The following is a 26,517-nucleotide window of genomic DNA, read 5'->3' as shown; positions in this document are numbered from 1 at the left end:
GGAGGATAAACTTCATAAGTTACCTTCAACGTCACAACTCAAGTAGTTACGCACTTCATTCAAAATGAAGTTGATGTCTTCTTCGGAAGGAATAGGATGGTGTGTGACGTCAGTTGGAGTGTCGGTAGTGCCAGCGATAGTCATCTTTTGCCAGGGTAAGAAGAAAATAACTCGCCCATCACTGGTCGCTGGGTCAAGAAGTCCCATGCTCTCTGGGCTGGGATAAAAAGAAGGGTCATATATTTCTGAAATTAGCCGAAGTTTGCTCTTAATCTGCATTCTAAAAACTATTTTATTCACTAATTCTCATATAAACAAACAAGAAACACATGAACTGTTACTTTTATTGCCACTACCCTAATCTAGAAATTCCTAAAAGAAAAAATAATTCTGGTAACACAAAAGGAATGGGGCAAGTGTGATAATAATAATAATATTCCACAGCAGAACTCAGGCCTCCCCACTCAGTAATGCAAGGTAAATTAAGTAAGTGGACTTCAATTTCCAGTTGTTTGGGTTTTTATATCCCTTGGACCATTCACATCAGATAATGTCAGCAGGATAAATGTCTATAATTTCTTTCATGATGGTCAATGAAGGATAGCTCTTCAACCTTTTTTCAAGTCTATGAAAAGTATTTTCCTGGGACATTTGACATCTGGCACGTCTTTCAGTTTAAGGTCTCAGAAGTACATGAGAAAAGTGAAGGGTCTAACTTTCTAGAAACTAAAATGTAATCAAAAAGTTCTTTACTCCGTTGTGCCTGAATAAGCTTGTACCACTTCACCAAATATGAGATTTCTTACTTTATTTCAATTTTACAGAAATCTCAAGAAGCGCATCCATGAGAAAAGGGCTCAGTTTTCTACTACTACCTAAATAACAGTGTACTGGGATATAAGGTCAAAAAGGAGAGTAATATCTTAGCAATGAAAATCTTTAAATAGGCAGAAGATGCTGGTGTATTATGCTGCTAAATCAAGGTTCAAGGACGCCTCTTCTGACAGACTATGTAAAACCTTCAAAAATGTTAATCAAGAATTTTTCTAATACCTACTTAGTATTCTAAAACCAAATTGTGAAACACACTTGAAAGAACAGGCAAGTGTAAATAAACGTTAACAAAATCTGTTCAGCTCTATTATTAAATCATTAGAAACTCTTGTTTTAATGTATCCATGAACCATTCTAAAATTGTGGAGGTCCTGCTAAAGCACTGGAAGGAATCTGCAAGTGTCCCTTTTAAACAGTTGAACACTACTGATCTTCAGACAGCTGTTTCAATTTGACTGAACTCTCATAAGGAGCCAATGTTAAAGGTATTTTCTGTGAATATATTTTTAGCTTCTATTAATAACATTTCTTGAATAGGAAATATAATTCTATTTGGTTTCAAGAAATCCCTCTTAAACCCACATATTTTAAAGGGCATACGGTCAACTATTTATGCTTATCATTCCCTTAAAATTAAAAAAAAATATGAAACTCAGATTCAAATGTGTAAGGATGAGAGTCTAAATACTGTTTAAAAGCAAAACAAAAATGGCTTTTTTATGAAAAAGAAACCTACAGTCAGCTTAGCTAATATATCTTCTTCATTTAAACCATAAGGAGTACTAATATTTCTTTGCAAAGACCCATCAGCCCCATGAAATGCCTGCCATGTCCACACAGCCTTGCAGAAAGAAATCACTATCTGCAGCCTACATGAGACACAGGAGAGAGCAGGCCTCAGTTATTCTATTTAGCACATGCAAAAAGCACCACAGAAGTGTGTCAATCATTTAAATCTTCAGCTAAGATCTCATCTTCACTCAGGGTTACTTACAGGAAATAATTTTACTTTTTAAAAATACATTGAAAACTACAAATATGGAGTATTTTTGGTCTCTGTATGCCTATATTTTTTTCTTTGTATTTGCCATAAAACTCTCTAAAGATCTTAAAAGAAACTAGTTAAAATATGTTTTGTAAGCACCTAATTTGATCCTGGGTTGATATGCCCTTAGATTAAATAAGTCACTTTGTGATTAGAAATTAACTCATGAGTTCAAACTTTTAATTTGGTAAATAGTGCTATATTGAAACAAAAGGATAAATTCCATATTCTAATATTTAAGGAACAAATTACATGTTGGTATATTTTATATATCATCATTTTATGGACCAGATATCATATTATGTGTCTAACTCAATAAACTTGATCAACATCAGCATAAAATTATAATATTCAGCAACTGAGACATGAAATGCTGTTAGAAAAGCACAACTCCTGAATCTTTTAAAATCTTTCAGTGCAATAAAAAGCAGTTTAAAGGGTGAATGTGATGGTTACCAACAAACACATAACTGGACCCTGTAGAGAATCAACTGCTTAAGTGAAGACATATGTGTCAAACATAAAATTAACAAGCACAGAGGGAAGCCAAAGCTATTAATGAATGGTATAAAAATTTAAGAATCCACTTGGAAATACCTCTCATCGGTTCTAAATTACCTAATTCATAACTCACCCTTAGGGAAAAGTTTGTTTTCTTACAAATGATTAATTCTGCAAGGTGGCACAAAAGTTTGAAAATGACTATCAACTATAGTGATGGTATATACAATGCGGTGAGGCATAGGTCTTTTCTCAATATGTATAATTCACTTGACATCAGCAGGAAAAGCTGGATGCTAATTTACGTGTGTGTCTAGGATTAGATCTAATGAACATTTTTCTCATGCAGACCATTGCCGTCCTGAAGTACCCTTATTTAAACTGAAATCAATTTATTGTTAACTACTTAGCAATCAGTGTTGGAGCTAGCAGTATGCACACACGTTATAGAAAAAAAAAAATTGACCTTTCGTCAGCAATAAAAAGCATCTGTAGGCTACAAGGAGGAGATGATTATTTTCATGTATTTCAGTCATTTGGTGTATTGTTGCTGCTTTTGTAAGAGCATCTACCCACAACTCTGATGAAAATTCCAGATTTGCTCTTAATGCCTTCTTAATGTTCTTAGTGCCTTCAAAAGTAAATGATTTCTGTGTGTTGAGTTTTATGAAATAAAAACAATCCAGAATGAGAGAAAGAGAGAGAGAGAGAGAGAAAGCTGCTACCATGGCACAAGATAATTCCACATGTGGAATGTTAGTTAGGGTCATAACAAGCTTAATAAATTCCATAAAGAGACCCTGAAAATAGCCCAACAGGATACACTGGTCCTCACTCTCCATTTAGCCGCCTAAAGTCAATAAATCAGTGGCTCCTGAACTCGTTGCATTGCCAAACTGATCAGGTTCTACTTGAAATGCTAGGCCTTAAGTTATTATCAGCGGGTTTATAGGGCAGCACCAGAAGGTCTGACTCATCTCTGAGGACCTAGTAGAACCCTTGAGTTATAATTGTTGAGTGAGATTGAGAAATCCAGAGAACCATTTCAGGCTGAGATCTCCTGACCCCAACCCACCCAAGAGAATGACTTGATATGGAAAGTAAAACATCCCTCTGGGATGCCAGCGATACAGCTGCTCAAGGTCAGTGCTGAAAGAGGGACCAAACGCTTAACCCAGGCTGTAATCCCAAACCAAGGGACTCATCTGAAACAGAGCCTGAACAGGAACTGGGCTGCCAGACCACTCCTCTAAGGTTTCCCACACGATGTGTAGTGGTTGTAGTTGAAGGTGCTAAAAATGGAGATATTAATTTCTCCCAAAGTAGAATGAGATCACTTACTGCATCTTAGACTGAAATAGACCCAGCTGTGACTAACACTTTCATGACTTATGGGCAGGGGCCCCAAGCTAATGCCTAATTTTTAGGATTAAGAAAGGTATTCTGTTTTGAAAATACTATTATACATGCAGGTGATATATATTTATATTTCTTTAAAACCACCTATCTGCTCTGTTATTAGCATATTATAAAGCATACTACAGGACATATGTGTAGCACGACTTCCTTCATGAAAAAAAACTTAAAAGGATATACATTTGTGCAAATATAAACACAAAATTTTATGGAAGGAATCAGAAGGAAGTGTTATCAAAAACTGAAGTTGGGGGCATGAGGAAAAGAGGGAGGCTTTCACTTTTCATTTTATGTCTTTCTATTTTTCTATAGTGATTATTTTTGTTTATTTTTGTCTACAGGGGTTATCTTGGCAGTAAAATGAAGAATCACATTTTGTTTTTATATTTTAATATCTATATATTTAAAATTCCCTTATAGGTATTATATTAAAATTTTAATTAAAAAAAGCAACAATCTCAATTTGGGCAAGTTATCACAAAAAAGTTAGTAGGATTCATTCAAAAAATATTTACTGGTCATTATTATGTGCCAGATAATATACCAGGAGCTGGGGATATAGCAGTCAAGAAAACAGATAAAAAGTAAATAAAGAATCATTGTCAAAATGTATACAAATAGGTACTACCGTGAGATAAGGAACCAGAAGCTGAAATGAGCAGCTTCCCAAAGTCACAGAGTTAGCAAGAGGTAAAGTGATGAACAAACCAGGAAGTTCTTTACCAAGGTATCACCTGAAGTTACTCTTCATACTGTCTTTGTCTATGTACTGGAAAGAGCAAAATGCCTTCCCATTTTAATGATAGGCAAATTAAGGTTTGCAGAATAAAATGGCTTGTCCCAAACAATGTCATTATTAAGTGGCAGAAATAACACAGGAAATAATACAGAATACTAATGTGTCCTCTGACATCATGCGACAATAGTGAAGAAGATACGAAACAGAATGTACAGGAAAATATGTTGAATCAAGTAAGATCTAAACAAATATAAGGATTATGGTGATGTGTGTGTCTATAGTTTAGGTATTACATCTGTACTCTATGAAACGTTAAAAAAAACAACTCCAAAAAACTTACAAACTAGCTGGCCTTGCATATTTTTACCCAACACAAAATAAATATATATAATTGGGTCTGGAACTAGTTTTGAAAACTTCTCTATATACAAGAAACATTTGCAACATGTACATATATTTACTTCTCTCCTTTTCATTTGAACTAAACTTCTGTTAGCAGTTTTTAAAACTCTGTTAAGCACCACTGCATAAGTTTTTATCATTGAGACTGGAAGCACCTTGGTTTCTCCAGTCCTAAGTGAAAATACTAATGACTGTCTACCAATTACACGTAGACATTTAGAAAATGACAAAGAAACCTTGGAAGCTGGTGGATAAGAAATTTCATTAATATTCCTCTTGGTAGAAGTGTAATATCTTTCTCATTAGACTTGTGTTTGGTACAATTAGGTATATCTTGGACTCTCTTCAAGAAGACTTAGTTACTGGAAAACTGATAATTAATAAGGCAGTATCATCTATTACATAGCAGGATAGCATTCTAGAAGAATGCAGATATTAAATGAAATATCATGGATCTGTATATCTGTTTTATCAAATATGAAAAATGTATATATCTTTTATGGAAAGTTATTAAAATATGGAAGAGATAGCTCTCATCCTAACCACATTACCTAGAAATTACCTTTTTACCCATAATCACATCACCTAGAGATAATCACCATTGGTATTTAACATATTTCTTTTAATCTCTTTTCTATATACTTATATGATGCTTAGATCGTGTTACACATACAATCTTGTATCCTCCATTCTAAACTAACATTGTATCACTAGCGTTTTCTTAGGACACTAATGTTATTTATAATTATTATTTTTAATGAACATATAATACTCCCTTGTGCAGGTACACCATAATTTACTTATCCATTCTCCTAAGGTTAGAAACTGAAGTGGTTTGTAATATTTCTCAACTACAAATCATGTCTTAATGAATACCTTGAGCATCAATCATTATTTCACAGAATTATGTACTAGTTTGCCTATTAGATTTACCACACGTGGAAATAAAAATGTTCCATACTCAGCATAGACACACGAATTTTTCCCCAGATGTCTTGAAATGTACCTGAGGGGTAATAATTATCAATTTCTTAGTTAGGATCATGTAAATGTTTCTTTTCTAATTTATTAAAAATAAAAAAATATTAAAAATTCAAACACACACAAAAATCTCAGTTTCATGTGCCCATCACCTAACTTTTAAATGATTTTCAATTAATAGCTGTTCTTATTTCACCTCTATTTCTCTACCTGTGATTATCTTTGTTAATATGATAAATCAGAAATAATAACCAATTTTTACTTGCTATAGTATTTTTCAAAGCACATTTCAAAAGTTATAAACAAGAATACTTGAGTGGTCCTCATTTTCAGATTCTTCATAAGCAAATCTGAGTATTTTATGAAATTAACTTTTTAGTGTCTTAATGAAAGTCCTTTATGGACATTTTTGAAAAATTATTTTTAGGGTTTTAATGAAAATTAAAATTCAAAAATAGTAAGGCTTAGCCTCTGATGATAAGTACACTGAAAAAAGTACAAAAATAGATCCCAAATCACTAACTCATAGAAAGGAGTATTGCCATAAAAGCTAAGAAATACACAAGCCTGGTTTGTATTTTGTGCTTTGGAAGAGTTTTTTTTTTTTTTTTTTTTTTACTCATTTCTTCTCATTTTGAACAGTGAGCTAGACCATCTATTAGTAAGAAAGGTGTGCCACAAGAATAAATGTAGACCATTTCTTGCGGCCCTCGTTCTCTGACGACGATGGCCGAGTGGGAACACGGGTACCTGTAATAACCAGGCATCACGATGTGGACGCCAGCACTGGGCTGGCAGATAGCTGCGGCATCCTTATCATCCATTTTGCGCACGATGTCTGTGAACGGTCCCGTGGCATTGATAACACACTTGGCTCTTACATCAAATTCCTCCCCTGTGAAAGAAAGCAGCGTCAATCACACACCCCGTTTGTTTCTCTGCTCACTGACGTTTTGGATTATTAATTCATCTCTTAACTTAACCTATGGTGGAGTATACTGTATGCCACACTAAGTGACACGGGCAACCAGAGTCATTGAGAAGCCACACAAAAGGTTTGCATGTGAGTAAATTTATTGAAACCAAGTCCAAACCGCAGGAAGAAAAACATGCCACTTTTTCATTTCAGCTCTCATTCTAGTTTGCAAAATGCCCGGCATTAAAGTGCCAAATAGGAAGAAAGCGAGTAAATTAGCCGCTTTCTCCTTAAAACTCAAATGTGTGAGCAGTGTTGCTGTGAGATGATATATTTCACAGTGCTGGTTTTGAAGGAAACGATGTAATTTTGAAACTTCGCCCACACGGCCATAGAACCGGACGGGCATGAAAATCTCACCAAAGTTAAAGTGATTGACTTTAATGACATGTAAACGCACTGCTTATGTCACCTAAATGATACTCTGAAACTTGGCACATTAGTGAATTTTCTTAATAACATGTTTTTGCAAAGAAAACAGAATGCATTCATAGCTGTGGGAATTTTGTGGGCATCTATTATTATCATGATCATCATTATTGTTTAACACAAAGAGGAAAAATTGCCAGGTCCTACAAGGGAAAATTTTCATGTGAAACCAGTCATTGTTGACAATAAGGAATATAATTAATAGGACTCTGAAATCTCGCTTCAATAAAAGAGAAGCGACAGAAAAATTATCATTCAGTCTTTATATAGGCAAGGCAAGATGCTAGGAAATCCCTCCCTGCCTGAGCCTTCGCATACCTGTGAGCACGTCCTTGCATCGCGCACCGCTCACGCGCTCCTTCCCTGTCTGGGGGTCTGTCTTCTTGAGCAAGCTCACGACCTCCATGTAATTGGCCGTGGCAGCCCCATACCTGGCAGCAGTGAGAGCAATGGCAAGGTTCATCCGTGCGTCGTTGTGTTGTCCTGCAGCAGGGGAAAGCATCAGAGGAGGGACGGGAGTCACCTCGAGCCACAGACTGGTGGTACGGAAGTGTGTCACAACAGATATGTCACATCTGTCCCTGTCTCCCAGAATATACATGATGGCTAGTCAGCTCTATAGGGCATTATTTGAAAATACATGGTCGTTCTCGGGCAGGCATTTACCTGCCATTTCTGCAAGTGCACTCTGTGTACCACAAAAGGACGAAAAATCTCCCTTTCCTACAGAGCTCACATCAATTATTTGAAAGTTAAGAAATAAGTAAGTATTCTCTCAGTTTGGGAACATATGTATATGTCAGACTTTTCCTAATACAGACAACCCGTACGCAAGAAAGTGAAGCAATTCAAAACTTCAGAATATTTGACACCCCAACTGGTGCTGATGAACAATTTTTATGAATATGTGCTCTATCTAATATTCAAAATCAAGAGCTTAATCTTCCATAGAGAATCTCTCAGTATTCTATAAAAGGATTTTTCTTGGTTTGAATTTTGATCAGAGCCCCTTAAAATGTAACACTTTTTTTAATCGTACATAAAAGGTAAGAAATTAAGCAGGGCAAAATTTAATTACAGAACAATTCCTACCTGTATTGTTAAAGATTTATTGCTGAAAAATCCTAGTTAAAGAAAACTAAGGGGGAGGCGAAGGGGGGAAAGATGATTAATCACTTTAAAATACTGGCATCACTAGAGACTTTTTCTATTTATTATTGCCAGTGGAGTTAACGCTGACCAGGAAGAATTACTCTACAGCACAGGGGCCAGGTTCTCTGTGCCCTGAATAATTAATTACCCAGGGCTAGATGTATTGAAGCAGCGTTCAAATTCCCACACATTGGGATCAGTTCTATCAAGATAATACTGATAAAGGGATGAATTTATAATGGATATTGTTGTTGATTTATGTTGCCAGCATACCAAACATTTAGTATAAATGTTTTATGTAAAGTTTCTTCCTTGTGATTCAGTCTGCACAGGGCCAGAAGCACTACACAGGTAATCGGTTCCAGCTAAAAGGGCACAGTTATAAAGAGAGAATCAATGACAGGGTTCTGCCGCCCCTCCCCACAAACATCTTATTCTAGAACCGCTAAACTAATGCAATCAGCCAAGAACCTTTCCCTCAAAATTAAAGCCTCTATCAAGTGGAGAACGTACGTTAAAACTCAACATGCAAAATAAGGAGTTATTTTATCCAAAAATTAATAGAATGAAAGTAGAAGAAAACAACAGCAGCAGCAGCTGAACTATGAGTGGGAAGAAAGAAGGGTAGCATTTCTATCAATTTCAACTCAGCAAAACCCTAAAGATGCTAATAGTCAGTAGGTACATTTAAAGTTAAGTTTAAGAAACTCACTTTTATTCATGTAGGGCTCATTTAATATTGGAATATGCTTCACAAACAGTCCAAAGAAACAAAATAAAAACTCTTCTCTTTAAACTAAAGAGATTATAGATCTTCTCTTTAAACTAAAGAGATTACACGTCTAAACTGAAGGAAGTACTCATCCCACCCAATCTTTCTAGTGAATTTATGTACATAATAATGAAACACCCTACGGGTAGTACAAGAAATCCAAGTCATGTTCCTATGGTAGGGGAACTCTCACCCATCCAAGTGCGCCTTGATTTACACACAGGACGGTTCTCTGGAAAGTTACGTGAAAATCAACTATTTTAAATCCTATATGATGTCACTGTTCAAAGGAACCAGGCAGAAAGCCCACTTATTAAATGACAGATCCCTTTGTAAAGTGGCATTATCTATTTACATGATCATCTGGTAATGAAACTCTAACTTTTGAAAATACAAAATCTTTCTTTTAATACCTTTCTAAATTATAAAATCTCATTGGAGCAGTATTGGTATAGTTCATCAAGCTCTACTGTTTCCGTACTAAGATATACCTCCCTAATTAGCTTCCAAATCCCAATCCTTTCGAAGGTAAACAAGATAAACCTCAGTTAAAAGTGTGAGGTGGAAACAAGTTCCCTTGGTCCGTATTTTGCATGCCCACTCAGATACCTAGCAGCATCTGCCTGGACTCGAATCAAAAATGTTACTTATTTATGAAGGCCCTCACCTGCCAAAATTCTCCTACTGCCTTTATTCTACTATAGAGGGTTGTCAAATTATTTACAACGCCCTGAACGTCCATGTCACTTCACACCTTCTTGCCTTTGTCCACACTAATTCTTTTGGCTGGAAAGCCATTCTGGAAGCTCTGGACAGCTCCTATTCCTGTCTCATGAGCTGATTCAATACCTCCCATGAAGACTCTCCTTATCTGCGTTGCATCCCTCCAAGGCCAAGTCGTTCATTCCACCTTCTGCATCAACACTGTACCTTGTACAAACCATTTTTATAGTCTTTATCATACTAGTCATCCCTGTATCCATCGACTTAAAAAAATAATAATAAGCCTTGGTTATGAGTCAGGCACTGTAAAAAATGCAAGGAACCCAGTGGTGAAAAAGATACAGGGAGATCTCGGTTCTCCTGGAAGTAGTATCCCACTGTAATTACTATATATATGATTTCCATGTCTTCTCAGCCCAGTCATGGGAAGGCAGGGTCTTACTTGTTCATCTTTTCTTTTCCTCATTAGTACCAAGCACAGAACACGTACCCAGTAAGTGTTAAGTTTAGCCAAATTCCATTCGATGTGTTAAATAAACAGGTTTATTTATAGTCTTAGATTTATAGTCTTCTAGATTTATATAAATCTTATATAATTATATAAAATTTTATAGTCCTTATAGATTTATAGTATTATCTCTAACTATAGAATGGAATGCTTTGTCTCAAGTTAAAAAAAAATTTCAGACATCAGTAAGTTGGTGGCAATAAATTTGAAGGGAGCAGGGAAACCCCAGAAATGTGTAAAATCTTAACTTAAACCCAAGTTAGCCCTTATATATAAGTTGAATAAGTGGGACAGAAAGAGAAATGGATATGAATGATTCCCTCAAGACTTAACCCTCAAGTTGCCCTTTGCTCTGAAGGGGAATACAAACACAGTTATTATAAGCTCCTAAAAATTGAGGAGTTAAGTAATTTGACTTCTCTCTTGGCCCAGGAGCTCACACCTCTACCCAGAAGTCCCCTCTTTGCAGACATTCAGCTTAATTCATTTACCTGCTTGGATTCAGGGCAGACCTCCCCCTCCCCAACCCACATTAAATTCACCCTTTACCCTGAGATACCCAGATGCTCGCAGTGTATGCTTCCTGTGATAAGTGGTATATTTTCACTATTCTTAACTAAATCCCCCCCAACTCCCTTTCTGACATTTTGAAAGGTATCTATATGCCTCCTGTAATTTTATTTCTGGAGTAAAAAGGTTTTGACAACACTGCATGTCATTGGAATGCCAAACAATAATCTCAACTCCCCCACCCAATTGATCTGCTTATTAAGTTTGGATTTTCAAATGCCTTAGAGCCAGGCAACATGATACTATTCACTGATCGGTGAATAGCTTTACGTTGGCACTTACGCAAGGACCCAGACGGGGACTGTGAAAATCTGTTTCCTACTCTGTTCTCCTTTTGCACTTGAAATCTTACATATGTGCACGTACTGAACTTACAACTCAGACGAGAGGAAGCACATAGGAGGTGGAACTATAACTGTTTTCCCTTGTTTAGAAAAACAAAATATAAAATCTACCCACCAAAGAGATGAAGGTCAGTAGTGGCAGAGAAGGATTTTGCCTTAGTCCGCAATGGCCTTGCACCCAGGATGGTGAGAGATATTTTAAGTGAAAAACATTTTAAGATGTAATTTTCTATAAGATAGGCCTCAAATATAAATATTTTGGAGACAGAGCAATATAGTTCTCCTCAGAGGGTTTCAAAGTTTGGCAAAAGTTAACATGCAAAATAGCTGAAAAAAAGAGAAACAATCATTGAATGTATAAAAAAAAAGTTATAAGAATGAGTAAATATGAAAGAACCCTATGTAACAAATTAGCTGGCATTTTCCTGGTCCTTCAGATCTAAAATTCCATGATGCTCTGAAATCCTACATACAATCTTCCTTTAATACAGCCTACTGTTAAATGGCCATTTACATAGATAGCCACAGACCAATCTATGGACCCAGAAACCATATAGAAAGTTTGTTAGCAAAAAATTAGTTCTTAATTAAAATAACCCCGTCCATAACTTTATCATCAATAAAAAACTGCCACTGTGGAAATGCTGGGAGTATTTCCTTCCACCTCCCTGAGCCCTGACCTGGGTCTTATGCAATCACGTGGTTACTTCTAGCAGAGGGAAAAAGGATGCTAGTGTGAAAGAATACCTCCCTAAAGCTTTAATCCCATTTCTCACAAAATTCACAGGGCATGCTTTATTGTCTCTGACTGACACTGAGTGACACAATGACCTCTCTGAAGCTTCTTAACAGTCTGGCAAAGGTAATTCAAAGGCTAACACACCAAACTCAAGCTGATTTAATATAACCTTTATATTTAAAATTTTCCTTTCTCATGGGAAGAGTGCAGGTAGAGAGAGGCAGAGCAAAATAGGGGTGTGTGTGTGTGTGTATGTGTCTTTGTGTAAGGAGATTACTAAATTCCGGTTTAAGTACATACAATGAGTAAGCTTGAAAAGGAAAAGTCAAATGAGAACATACTTTTCACGTAAATTATAACAGAATGCAATTTCCCCTAAAACTAACTTATTTATAAAAACGATTATTTGTGTGGGGAGTGGAAGGGATCAGGGAGACGCATGAAACAGTTTAGGGAGAATGTACGTTACAAGACACAGCTCTGGGCTTGGGATGATCGGGTCATGAGTTTTGAGTGAGTCACTAACCTGGTTGGAAGAATGTAAGTGATGCACTGCATTCCTCTGGGTTTCAGTGTCCTATAAACGGACAGGAGCTGGGTGGGAGCCTCTGAAATTATACAATGCACGTAATGGCTACTCTTCAATAGCTACCTCTCTCTTTCAAGATTTCACTTGTAATCTTTTCCTCATTTCCGATTTCTCTGACTTTGGCCCAGCATGTTTTAAAAAAGATTGGGGTTAACGAAGACCAAAAGATAGGTGCTTTGTAAAGGAAATCAGAAAAATAAAATGAGAAATAATATTCTTCCATTAGATCTAGAATTATAATGAAATCTTGATTTGATTAGTTTTTATGAGCCACATACTATACTGCAAAAAATTGTCCCAATTCTTCACTCCTCCCTGTATCCATGCCCATTGCCAAGAGTCTTCACAGTGTAGGTTCCCACTTTGCCTCTGGACCCAGCCATGTGAAATTGTTTTGGTCAAGGGAATGTTAGTAGATGTGATTTAAAAAGGAGGCTCTGCCAGTGCCATGAAAATGACATGCCCAGGCTAGCCTGCTGGTACCAGGAGGACAATGAGAGGCCTGTGGTGAATTGCCCCGGTCATCCCAGCCCAGGCCATCCTACATCAGCTGACAGACAGTGAGTCTCTGCTGAACCTCCAAACATGAGTCCAAGTTCAGCGGAGACCAGAAGAATTGCTGAGCCAACCCCAGACAAGATCAGAAGAACCACCTAGATGAACACTCCAATGCATGAGCAATAAATCCTAATTGTTTTCATGCTGCTTAGGTTTTATGGTTGTTATGTGGAATTGTGGCAACAGATAACTTATACAGGCAATGTAGCCAATTTTCTAATAACATCAGTCCCAGCTTAAAAACAGGTTCTATCTTCGAGACTGCATTCTAAGATGGCTATTTAGAACACAATTAATTTTCCTATAGAAATGCTATAAATAGATGGTGGTAGGTGATTAAATTGTGTCACAAGAGCTAGTTAGTGCATAGGGTACCTGAATAAGGAAATTAATAACAGCCTCGATGCCCACCACCCCCTACATTCACCCTAAATCTCCAGGCTGACCAAAGCGCTCATCCTCGAGTAAAACTCAGCTCTTTCACACCTCTGACTTTTCGCTCATGGTATCCCTACTCCATGGAACATCTTACCCTTCCTGGTAAACTATTCAAATGTTCATCTTTCTTTCATGAAACCTTCCCTGACTCCTCTCAGACACAACAGCCTTCTCTCCTCTGTGCTTCTATGGCACTATGTACATATCCTTATTACAGCACAAACTATTTTCTAAATAATTGCATTCAACACTCACTCATTTATTGAGCAAATATGTACTACATGCTTTTAAATGTGCCAGGGATTATGCTAGGAGCTGGATTTACAACAGACACCCAAACAGACATAGTTTCAGGCCTAGGGCACCTTGATTCTAATAATATGTTCCTAGAAGATAGAGGGCATCTTATTCAATTTTGCTTTACCAGTGCCTAACATAGCATTTGCTACCTGGTAGACATTCAGATATTTGATGAATGCATGAATAAATGAATGAACATGATTATACAACACAATCACAGGTCAGAGATTGTTCAAATATGGGAAATGTGCTCAGGTCTTAGAGATTCTAGGAACAGCTCCTAACCCCTAACCCTACCCCCACTATAGCTGTGGTTTCCACTGAACCAAGGGACTATGGTCTCTCTACCTAGCTACCCAGCAGACAATAGAAACAGGATGTCTCCTACCACAAACTTTTTGGTCAAAGTACAAGCGAAAGAAAAAGGCTAGTGATCAAGTTAAAGCAAGCAAGGGCTTGATGTATGATCAGAACAGCAAGTGGCATATCCCTTTAACAAATATTGATTGAGGACATATTATGAGCCAGGCATGATGATAGGCATTAGGGATCCACTGAGTAGGGAAAATAAGCTAACCCTGGTCTCTGCTCTATGGAACCACATTCTAATGGGGAAGACAGGTAAAGTCAAGTAAAACAAATTAAAGACAATTACAAATTGCAATAACGGCAACAGAAGGGAAAATAGGGGGCAGGAAGAGCAACAACCTGGGGGGTTAGGGAAGGCGGGGCAGTTAGAAAAAGTGGTCAAGATAAGCAAGAAGTAGAGAAATGCAGGGAAGGTTAAGTCCTAATAGCAAGACCACCACCTATAAACTTTAATCACTACTAATGTGCAGTTATAGCCAAAGCTTATATGAAGCATAAACTATCAGAAATGTGACTACGGTATTAGCACAGCTATATTTGATTAAACAGTGTCTGCAAAGTGATTTTTTGTCATTCATACTTTAAAGCAGTCACCTATAGTTTATATATATCAATACTTATCAAGAATTAGGTTTAGAAATCTTCCTGGGCTGATGTACATTTTTGCAGGAAATGTCTTCTAGTATAGACTGGTGAAACTCAAAAGCATAATATTCAAAGTTTATGAATTGGAGTAATTTGCTGTCACTTATCCATACTACAGTTCTCAGGAAGGGACACCTGTTAGCCCTGAGCATGTAATCATTTTTATTATTAAATACAAAGGTACAATTAAATACAGGCACAGAATGTGACCTGCATCATAATTCTGCCCAGCCCTTCTCTTCACAATATCCTTTTCATTATCGCAGGCCTTTTGTTCCTTCATCTTTCTTTTGTCTCCCCCTAAGTTTTTGAATAAGCTATTTACAACCTGAATAATTAGCAATCAGCGTGGATCTGTGGTCTCTGGCCCCGTGTAAACGAAACACTGTGAAGTGCCTTAACATGACATATTTAAGTACATAAAATTTCTATACCCTCAGGGCTTTCCTTTCTTGAAAAAGTTTTAAATAAATCTAATGAAGAGTAAGTTTTCTACTTCTCAGATACTTAGGAATCTACCTAGGTTTGAATGAAAATAAAACCACATTTAAACTTCAAACAACAGAATGCTTTGGGTATTCATTTTCTCTCATCTGTGCAAAGATGTCTATACATCAGTTTACGGTAAAGACCCCCTCCCCTCCCATGCAGAACAATTAGTTCTCTCTCTAGTACAAGTCAATAATAGGTTTTTATACTTTTAAGGAAGAAAAAGGAAAAAGGAGCAATGTGACAAAAATTAGTTGAAATGAAGTTGAAAAGTCAGGAAGCGTGACACACTATAGAGACTCTTTACAGACCATACATTTATGTGGCCTAAAGCCACAGGTCATCCTCCTTAGTTGTTTGTGAGATGCACCAAAGTCGCTGATAATCACCTTTGAGGGTAAGGGTCTTTCTTTACTGAGAGCAGCTGTCTGGAATGCATGGCATCTTAACCCAAGATAACTGACCTGAGGATGCTTGAGATTTATTTCTTTAACAATTATATTTACTGAACACCTACTATGTGCCGGTCAGTGAGCTAAGTATCACTGTGGGGTGCAGATCGAAACGGATTGGCTCAGCTACCCCAGGACTCTGAGAACAAGAGCAAGTTTACAGTCCAACTTGGAAAGGTCGCAAGTTCCAAAAAGTCTCTCCATTTCTGAGCCCTTTTCCTTTCTCTTCCCTCTGCAGTTTTCCTAAAATATCACCAAGCATAGTGCTCCAGACATACCTCTCTTTCTCTCTTATGTTACAGGAAGATCTGCAAGGCTTTGTTCATAGGAGTGTGGACGTAAGTTCAAGCCTCATCTCAACCAACTAGATGAAACCTCACTCTAGTTGCTTCATCTAAGGTGCTAGTCACTCATCTATACAGGGGGAATGACAATGGGATTGACAGAGGTCGAGGAGTGAGATAGGGAATGTCTGTTCTGACATCATAGTTCTCAATAAACATTAACTATTATTATTAAAAGGTTAAAAAATGTACTGAAAAGTCAAGACCACTTTGTACCTTAATTAAAAGATATCGCTACTGCCCAAAATACTTAACAAATCAAAACAAAAAGAAAGCTCTGTATATTTTCTAGTTCTAAATGGTTTCTTGCTCATCAATCTGGCAAGCTTTTCCTGAAACGTGTTGACAACTAATCTCTAATCTCTGCACTTCCTGAACACTGCCTACTCTTTTTTGTTTCTCTTTCTTTCTCTCTTTACGTTTTACCACTGATGCGCGAGGTATTCTTTTCTGTGTGCCACCAAGGATAGGAAGACAGGGGAGTGATTTTCAATCCAGAAGAAAAACAGCGTTGACAGGATAACAGAGTGTTTGGAAATATCAGAATCACCAAGTCTTCATCCAGAGGACTTCATTTTCTTTTAAAAATGGGGAGCCTCTGCCAGTTTCTACCAAGGAAATCAACACTTGCTATAAACTGAGAAAAGTCAAAAGATCCAAGTTCTAATGCCTCAGAGAGCCACTAACCGGATGTGTTTCTGTAACAAATAACTGTCTGGGTTTTGTTGGTTTGTTTTTGCTTCCCAGCATCCCCCCTTCTCCCCATCACAGAAGCCTCGCAAGAGGTAGGGTCTACCTGTCCCCCGCACACGGACCTCTAACCCCACTCCGCCAATCGGATGCTCCCCACACAGACTTCAATCTAGAGCTAGTGACCCAGAGAACCGGACACGGAGAATTCAAAGGTGGAGGCCAAAGGCGGAGGCGGCACCATCCCGTACTAGGGGAATGGGGACAGAGATGCCAACAGCGATGGCTGACCGAGACACGAGGGGCGGTAATCAGCGTTAACGTCTTTGGTGCACCACTTCTGGGATAGGATTGCGCCTGCAGCTTTGGATGCTGCAAATATTTATATCTTCAGCAGCTTTCCCAGCATCGCTGCCTGCTGTTCAGGTCCCCTCAGAAAGGTTTTTTCTCCTTAAGTCAGCCCAATTTATTTTTCTTTTGCCTGTGACTAAAAACCTGGGCCAGTCCCAAGCCCTGTGCTTCAGTTTCCTCACTGCTGGAGCCACAGAGTGGAACTTCATGATCTCTCTGGTTCCTTCCAGCTCTACCAATTTTATAAGCTGCCATCCCAAAATGTCAAATAAGCCAACTGAGAGTCGAATTCTATAACGAAGGAAAAGAAAGCCTTCAATGGGAAACAGTCGACCTCTCATAAAAGGACTGGCAAAAGCGAGCGATTCCTTTCACTTACCTGGAACCATCTCCCAGGCCCCGTCTCCTCATTTGTGTGTGAGTACATGCACACAACTTTTTACAAACCCACTGGAACGGCTCCACCTGCCCCAGGGGGTGATTCCGAGTGTGAGCTACATAATAAATAACATGGAACCGTGTCCTAAGGACCAGCTGGGGAATTCTAACTGGAAGCAACCTTTTGAGAAGCTTTATCTGTTGCAAGTGAGTCCTGTATCGTATCAGATTTCTGCCTCTAATCACGGGAAGATTCTACACCTTATCAAGTTGTTATCAAATCAGTCTGACCAGAGCCCAATGTCCTGATTGAAAAGAATGTGTACTATCACATGAACAAGAAAAGCAGGCTCTCAGCCCAGGGAGAGCACTGGGCCTGGAGACTCAGAACACCTGAGTCCAGGACACAGCAAGCCACAGACTGACTTGATGCTGGACATATCCCTTTACCCGTCAGAGCCTGTTTCTTCACCTGCAAAGCAGAGTTGACACCAACTTCTTTGCCACTGAAATGGTCAGGTTAGAGCGTACAGGGAAGCATTTGTAAACTGGGAAGCACTGTGAGAATGAAGCTATTATTGTCAACAAAGATTTCCTTCTACTAAGTTTACCTTCCCTCTCTCCTTTCGTCTGAGATAGTCTTTTACTTGCTATCCAAATCATAAGCGTTCCTCAGTTTTCAGAATAATACCTCTGAGCAACCCAGATTCAATGTTTATTTAGAAACTTAATTTGGGGCTTGAACTCCAAAACAGGAAGAAAAGTAAGAATTTAGTTCTCTTTGTAACTACAAAAACAAAACCTTCAGACTCATTTGACAAATATACCTTTAACAGATATTGTTTCAAACTATAGTAAAAAATATCCAATTGCTTTTGCTTGAACTTGCTAAGTACTAAATAAGCAAAATCCTCATCTTAATTTGGTCATTTAAATAGGTTTGCCCTGCTGGAAATTTTTTCTTTTGTAACAGCAATCGTGAGTCATGGATGACTCATGTGAGCCACATGGATGTTTTGTTTCTCCCAGGAATTAATAAATTAAGGGCAGGGACTTAGTTCTACCCACCGAAGCCATCACCACCACCGATTTACCTCCAGGAAGGACAATAGTGCCAGGCATGTAGGAAGGTGCTAAAACATTTGTTGTCTAAGGTAATCAATTTATAATTCAATAGTCTGTGCACTCAGCTAGTGCCCATCAATTTAGCAGAGCCTTATCACCCTGAGAGAAGTGAAAAAATAGATACTGTGAATCCTTACAGCCAAGATCACATGATGAGGCAGAAGACCGAGGTGCAAATACTGTGAGAACCAGCTTAACAGGGCTCTTCCTTTAATGTCACTACCTACCTGCGAACAGCTAGTAGAATATCTGACATCGCCAAGATAAAAAAAACAGAAAGTTTATACACAATGTAGTTATCAATGAAATTATGTCAATATTGCAACCACACACATCAAATACTACGCCAGATGCTCTAGCCATATTTTTAAAGCCAACAGATTTGTTCTTCTGGAAAGATGAACACAACCGAGAAAAAAAAGACTAGACATAGTAAGAAAAAAAGATCTTCTACTTTGAGAAAGTAGCTTGAGTTGTAACTTACTGATGACTCAGTATGACTGTTCATACTGTTCAAAAGACTAGAAAATAGATAACTGCATTCTATTATCTAATTTGAAAATGTTCATTTCTAAGTAAAAGAAAACAACCCATTTCCTGACACACGCATAACGAAGTTTTGTTTCATTGCTCTAACCTTCAATGATACTTCAACTTCTGGCTGGTCAATCTGCAACTCATAAAATTTGAATATGGACAGTGTATTAGATGACATTGAAAATTCTCTTTAATTTAGTTGGGTATAATAATGGCATGGTAGCTTTAAATTATTAAAAAATAAAGAATAATCCTTATCAGTTAAATATGCTTTAAAATGTTCTAGGTGTGGGGATGGCACACTTTTTCTTTAAAGCCATTCGATCTCTATTGACCTATTCAACTCTGCTGTTGGCAATACCTAAATGAATTAGCATGGCTGTGTTCCAATAAAACTCTATTTTACAGACACTGAAATTTAAATTTTATGTAATTTCATGCCACAAAATTTAACCATTTAAAAATATAAAAACCATTCTCGCATACAAAATAAGAGGCAGGTAGGGATTTGACCTCTGCTCTAGGAGAAAAAAAAAAAAGAGAGTGGAGGGAAAGAGAGGGAGGGAGGGAGGGAATAGATAAAATAAGAGTACCCGTGAGTTGATAATTGTGACAGCTGGAGATGGTACACATCAGTTCAAAATCCTACTTTCCTTCATGTATGTTTGCAAGCTTTGATAATAAAAACTTAAAATTTTATAAATCAATGAAGGGAATCCTTTCACAATGTATATGTATATCAAATCATCACATTATATACTTTTAAATATCTTACAACTTTATTTTTCAATTATACCTAAATAAAGCTGGGGGCAGGGAATTAAAGCTTTAAAATGGGAAAGAGGAAGGAAAGAAGCAGGGAGGAAGGATGGAGGGAAGGAAAGGAAGATTATTTTTGCTGCCACCATCACCATTATGCTTATGGGGCTCCCAATGACAAATCTATAGTTAATCTGGTTCATGTGAAGTTTCCTTTACCCTGACACGTGTTGTCAAACTTTCCACACCAATAAAACGTGGTTGTTTAGAACTCCCTCTCTGGGGGAAAATAAATTGACAATAGAGCTAATCAATGCTCCTGTACTTGAGAAAGACATTTCCAATATTCTAAACAGTTTGATTGAAATCTGCACAATAAATATTTAAGAGTTTAAACAAGAGAAGATTCAATAAATAGGCTATAGACTCATTTCTGATAAACTCTTACATAAATTAAAATTAAATAGTACCATTAAAACAAATTTTTCACCCAAAAGGTTTCAATGAACGTCAAAAAATTTTCCTTTTGTCTCTGAAATTCTGGAGCATGGTAACATGCAGCAAGACTCAAATGTAAAAAACTAACTAAAAACAAACGAACAAAAACTAACCACACCCTCACATTTCTAATAATTTCTTATAAAAAAATAAAGTTAGATGCTACACAATGCCACACCAAATTGAAAATACATTTATTAGTTTTACTTTCAACTCTTAAACACAAGGCTGGGACACACCATAACTATTAGTAATGTTTTCACTTTTGTTTTAAAATGAAAAGTAAAAACAATACCACGCTCCAGCGAGCAGAGTTTCTTTCCCATATACCCAGCAATTCTCAAAGTCTTCCTGGAAATGCTAGTCAGTGGTTACTGTCAAAGAAAGATCATACTAGTTTCTATCTGAGACGGTCAAGATACACTCACCCAGCTATAATTACGGACAACCTTCAACTTGTAGGCTCAGCCCTAAGTAGTCCCTGAGTGAATCCTGATGGCACGTGACAATATACGAGGAGTCCCAGCCCTCCAGAATTAGACTCTGCCCACAAACTGTTACCTGCCTCCCGGGAATCCCTAGACAAGGGAATCCCTGGTGTTTACCAGGCTGCAGTCTCTCCTGCCATATACACCAAGCATTAGAGTCCCTGCCCAATATTGGACTTGCACTCTATGTTCCCTGGTGGCGCAGTGGTTGAGAATCTGCCTGCCAATGCAGGGCACACGGGTTCGAGCCCTGGTCTGGGAAGATCCCACATGCCGCGGAGCAACTAGGCCCGTGAGCCACAACTACTGAGCCTGCGCGTCCGGAGCCTGTGCTCCGCAACAAGAGAGGCCGCGATAGTGAGAGGCCCGCGCACCGCGATGAAGCGCGGCCCCCACTTGCCGCAACTAGAGAAAGCCCTCGCACAGAAACGAAGACCCAACACAGCCATAAATAAATAAATAAAAGTTTAAAAATCTTAAAAAAAAAAAAGAAAAAGAAACAGTTTAGCGGATCTAGCCACGGTTTAGGGCTGCCACATATAGCTATCTATAAGAGTAGATTCTGTGAACGTCTTACTGCCTATAGAAAATACGAAAAAGAATCACTCATCTACCCTTTATCAGTACCATAGTTCAGGATACAAATTCAAAGTCAATTTTACTTTATGAGCTTTAAGTTCACCTGGTCACAAATAAAAAATTTAAGTGTCAAAAATATTGAATTCTAATTAAAAACCTAAGCCTAAGAATCAAAGACCCAAACAGACTATTCACCTTGAGAGGCCAGATTATAATATATTACTCCATTAAAATACAACTTAAAATGCAGCATATTAGTCTTCAACTTAACATATGTCTCAAAACTTCTCAGGAGCACTGCACAAAGACGCTTTTGTAAAACAACCTCACAGCACTTTGATGTGACCGTATGTTCATTAAAAGGAAGTATTACTACTTACATACATAAGGTACATAATGAATTCAGTATGTGTCTAGAGTTGGCTAGTGCTATTAAAGCACACGCCAAAAGCACAGACTATAAATCAAAATGCGATTTGTCAAAGTAAGATCTTAATATGATACAGGTTAGAAATAAATAAGTAAACCACTGATGTTCTGATATGGAATTAGTGAGGAGAGCGAAGCCCAAACTGAGACCAGGTGGCAGGTGACATCCCTTTGTTCTATCTATAGCTTTGGCTATTCCTCTCTCTCTTCCACCTGGATAAGTACAAAATTAGCATGCACCAGGCATTCCTCACTCCCCCAAGGGTTTATATCTCTAACACTGCTTTAAAGACTGATACGCTTTCCAAAATGTTGACATAAGCCAGTTGGGCAGTTACAGAGTTTTTAAAGCCCACGTTACCAAAGTTTTTAAAAATCTAGATTTCTCTTAAAACAGAATTTGTAAACCACTTGACATTAGTTTATTAACTCACTTCCAAACTGAGGACAATTTAACAAAAGACCAGAAAGGGCTGACATATAGTAAATAAAAAGGCCAAGCCACAAAGACAACTATCAAAAATATAAGAAAATCTAATCAGTGAATGTTGGAGTTGTCAAGGAAGTGTGAGCAAAGAGACGGATACCGCTCCATGTATTACACCTTCTTTTTCCTACCTCTTCACCTCTCTTTCAGCCTGGGTTCCTTCAAATCAGCATAAAATCTCATCCAAGACTCTCCCACTAACCACCCAAATATGGTCCCTAGATTCTGAGTTCCCTGCATCAAATGCTGTTTTCATTCACTGATGCCCACTGCCTACAGAGTTCAAGCTTAACTCTATAGCATAGTACACCTGATCCTCCAGGATCCTGGCCCTGTTTGCCACTCCGCACCTCTACACCCGATGCTCACGCTCTATACAACTGCTTCCTGTACTCCGTGTGCCTTCATGCCTTTGGCCACAATGTTCTTCCACATCCTCCCTCACTGACCTCACCTCGCTATACTACTCCATCTTAAAATTTGGGAAAGTATTGCTTCCTTATGGAAGCTTTTCTAGGTCTCCACAACCACCTTAGGTATATGCCTCTTGGAGAATTTCTCACATGTACGGCAAACCATTGATTTCCATGTCTGTGCTCTCCAAAGAACTTTTGGAGGGAAAGAAACATTTTGTGTTATTCTGTGTATCTCCAGGACCTATCAAATTGCCTGGATTTTACATGGCGCTAATATATGCTTACTGAATAGATACAGAAATAAATAAAATTGCTAGTCACAGAAAAAAAAAAACTAAGAACACTATCCTAACTAGAAAGATATGAATCTACACATTATTTCAGCTTGCTATGCAAATGCTTTCCTTGCAGTCCTTCTAAACATCCCAAGACTAATACATTAAGGCCAATCTTGATGAAGAAAGTCAGAATTAATGAAAAGAAAACCTTAGAAAGGGCTGGTACTCAGTTTTACAGTCTACACAGACGTGACAATCATACAGCTTAAGCCTAGACCTAGAGTAGGCACACTTCAGTTCAGAAGTAACACATGTCAACATTCAGTCAACTCCTTCCCAAGAATCAGAAATCAGGAAGTTCAGCAGTGTTTACGGGGAAATTTGTTTGTTTGTTTTGTTTTGTTTTGTTTTTCCCATCTGAGTCCTGGATGGACTCAAAGGCTATGAGGTGAAACGTAGGCTGGTCAAGAAGCCCTGCAGTTTTGCGAGGAGCATCTTCAACAGCAGAAACATGAGGCTAAAATTCAACTACTGCTTATAAGCCATTTTCTAACATTTCTTCAGAAGCTCTCACAGCTCATGCATTGATGGGGGAAAATAAGGCTTTTCACGGTTTCCCTTTCATAGATTGATCAAATGTACATACAGAGACCACCCGGGTGGATCCAAGGGCTCCTCGGTGCTACAATGGTACAGAATTTTCTGGAGGACACCTGTTTTATTCTGGACACAAGGATCCTGGACATAAGGAAACCTGAAAGCAATGAGAGTGGTCACAATCCACTGGACGAGGGAGAGAAGCACTCAGTGCTTCAGTGGCTGCTGCTTCCTCCAGCCCTGGGAAATGTCCCTCCCTGTGGAGCTGGAGGATGGATTTGAAGGTCTGTGGTAACTTAACCTCCCCAAGGCCGCCTTCAGCCCTCACATGCTGACAGAGATCTTCCCACCCAGACTGACTACCCTACACGAAGTGCCATAGGTCTCTCTGAGTGCGAGTTAGGAAAACGTTTATGGCACCTTGTTTTAATATGTGCCTCTGCCCCATCCTAGACAAGGCACCATTTCCATATGAAATACGGGTAGTAGAGGTGGAGATTAGAGCATGTTTTTTCCCCCCAGCTCTCTACTACTCAATAGCCTTCTACATTCCTGTCACTTTGTTGGTTCTGCTCTGAATTCCTGAGACTTGGTTGCACCTCTTTTCTGGGTGGCACTGCTCTCTGCTTTGTAGCTGCTGTTGCAGCCAGAAGAACAATTTCAATAAGAGCTGACAGGATCAGGCCCCTGTGGTGTCTCTAAAATTTCAAGTTCAGTTTCTGTGAAAAATGCTTACAATGCCATAATTCAAACAGAATTAAGAGGAGTAAATAGTCTGAAATTTGTAGCTCAAAATGTGCACATAGTGAGGGAAGACCACCTACTCAAAATCAGATGGCCCGGGAGCATTGGGGGAGGGTGGCATCACGGAGAGCCACCCAGCACACAGAAGGCCCTCAGGAACAATCACATGCGCTCAAAGGCTTGAAGATACTTGAATAATAAAAAGGGGACCTAAGTTTACCCACCCCTCCTGCCATGAAATATAAGGAATCTGCAATGGAAAGACACAAATAAAAATGACTGCTTTTACGTATGAAAACAAAAAAAGGGGGTTGGAGAAGATAAGTTTCAGACAAAAGTCTAAATCGAAATGTATGGGGTAAGTTAATGATGTTCACATTTGTCGGGGTTGGAGAGAAGAAAGGGCCAAAGTTACGTTAAGCAGCAAAGGTAGCAAAATAAAATAAACTTCAGAGAATGAGGTATTTAACTGTATCTAGGTATTTATATATTTTAAATATTACTCTAAATTGTATGTTTGTTTCATTATATTTGTGTTAATAATGTTTACGCTTGGCTCCTTTTAAATAAGATCTTTTGCTACTTAAAAAAATAGACATAATTGAGTGGCGAAATGTTCTTCTCTCTTTATTCATACTGAAGGATCGTGAAGACATGAGTTTTACCCAAAAGAGACGAGAAAAAGGAATATACAAATAGAAGATAGAGGGAAACGATAAAAATATATATTAATCTTGCTTTACACCAAACATGTTTCTTATAACCCCCATGTACTGTTATTTATTTTTTTAAATGTTTTTTGAAGAGGCAACTATTGAAAAGGATAATTTGGGTTTATATTATTCTCTTAAGGGGACAGGAGTAGTGAATTTGTCTGATTTGTAAATCCTGAGGGTATTCAGATTACTTTTTAAATAATAATGTATTTACACCCCTTCTTTTGCGAAAACAGATTTGAGGTAACTACTGAGGTACAATGCTTTGCACACAAAAAATTATCGAGAGCGAGAGAGAGAGAGAGAGAGAGAGAGAGAGAGAAAACCCTCTGGAGCCTCTTCTCGGCTGACTTTCAGTCACAATTTGTCCTCTGTAAGGAAAAGGAAAACTGCATGAAATCCTAAGCCCACTCATTACTGTATTTCTCAGGTTAAAAATGAGAAGAATTTAAAACACCTGGGAAATAGGAAGTTTCTGGTTTACTGAGAGGCTTCGGAGTTACCTATCCCAAGTCAATTCAGGGTTGTGTATTAATCATCTTTGACATAAAGACATAAAGTACAAGTTATTTGACTTGTTCTTAACCTGACAGCTGCTCATCTAATGCTTGTGCTCTTTTATAATTTTCTAATTAAAGACTTATTCTTCTGAATAGACAGTAAATTACACACTGGTAATACTTTTCCAGTGAATGCAAGACTACCTCTTTGGTTTGGGATAGTAGAGAAGCAGTAGTTATACAAGTTGTGTGGGAAGTCAGTTGTGTGTTTGTGTGTGTGTATTTAATGTGCAAAGCTGAGTTTGTTTTAAAGTAAGTGGTTGTGTGGTTCATATCTTCTGTGGGTGGATATAACGATCTAAGGAGTGTTTTACTAATGTAAAGTGTGATATGAATAAGTATTAATAGTAATAATGAAACCAGTTTGAAATTCACATTATAAAATAGTGGTTTATTTGGCACCAGAGAATATAATCTACCAAGGTTTCATTTATAAGAACTATGTACCAATGCCTTTTTTCAGTTTTTCTACATTACATTACCAGGGCTTGGTTCTAGAATTTCTAGTTGAAACTAACATAGGGGGTTTTTAATTGAAGAGATGTTTTTATTGCTGCTATTTCTTGTGAG

At 37.9% G+C, this 26,517-nt stretch overlaps 1 protein-coding gene across 4 annotated transcripts in view; it reads right to left on the bottom strand.

The window, feature by feature from the left end:
• The window catches only part of GPD2 (glycerol-3-phosphate dehydrogenase 2), a 137,772-nt gene that overhangs the window by 27,721 nt on the left and 83,534 nt on the right, over window positions 1-26,517 (bottom strand). For all 4 annotated transcript variants that reach the window (XM_059927909.1, XM_059927910.1, XM_059927911.1 and 1 more), the window contains exons 7-9: window positions 7,642-7,806; window positions 6,669-6,813; window positions 24-217 (exon numbers count right to left, since the gene is read on the bottom strand). In XM_059927909.1, coding sequence (XP_059783892.1) covers window positions 24-217; window positions 6,669-6,813; window positions 7,642-7,806 — 504 coding nt within the window. The remainder of the gene's footprint in view (window positions 1-23; window positions 218-6,668; window positions 6,814-7,641; window positions 7,807-26,517) is intronic.

Source organism: Balaenoptera ricei, chromosome 7 (genome assembly GCF_028023285.1).
Source record: "Balaenoptera ricei isolate mBalRic1 chromosome 7, mBalRic1.hap2, whole genome shotgun sequence".
Taxonomy (NCBI): Eukaryota; Metazoa; Chordata; class Mammalia; order Artiodactyla; family Balaenopteridae; genus Balaenoptera; species Balaenoptera ricei.
This window is presented reverse-complemented; position numbering and strand designations above follow the sequence as displayed.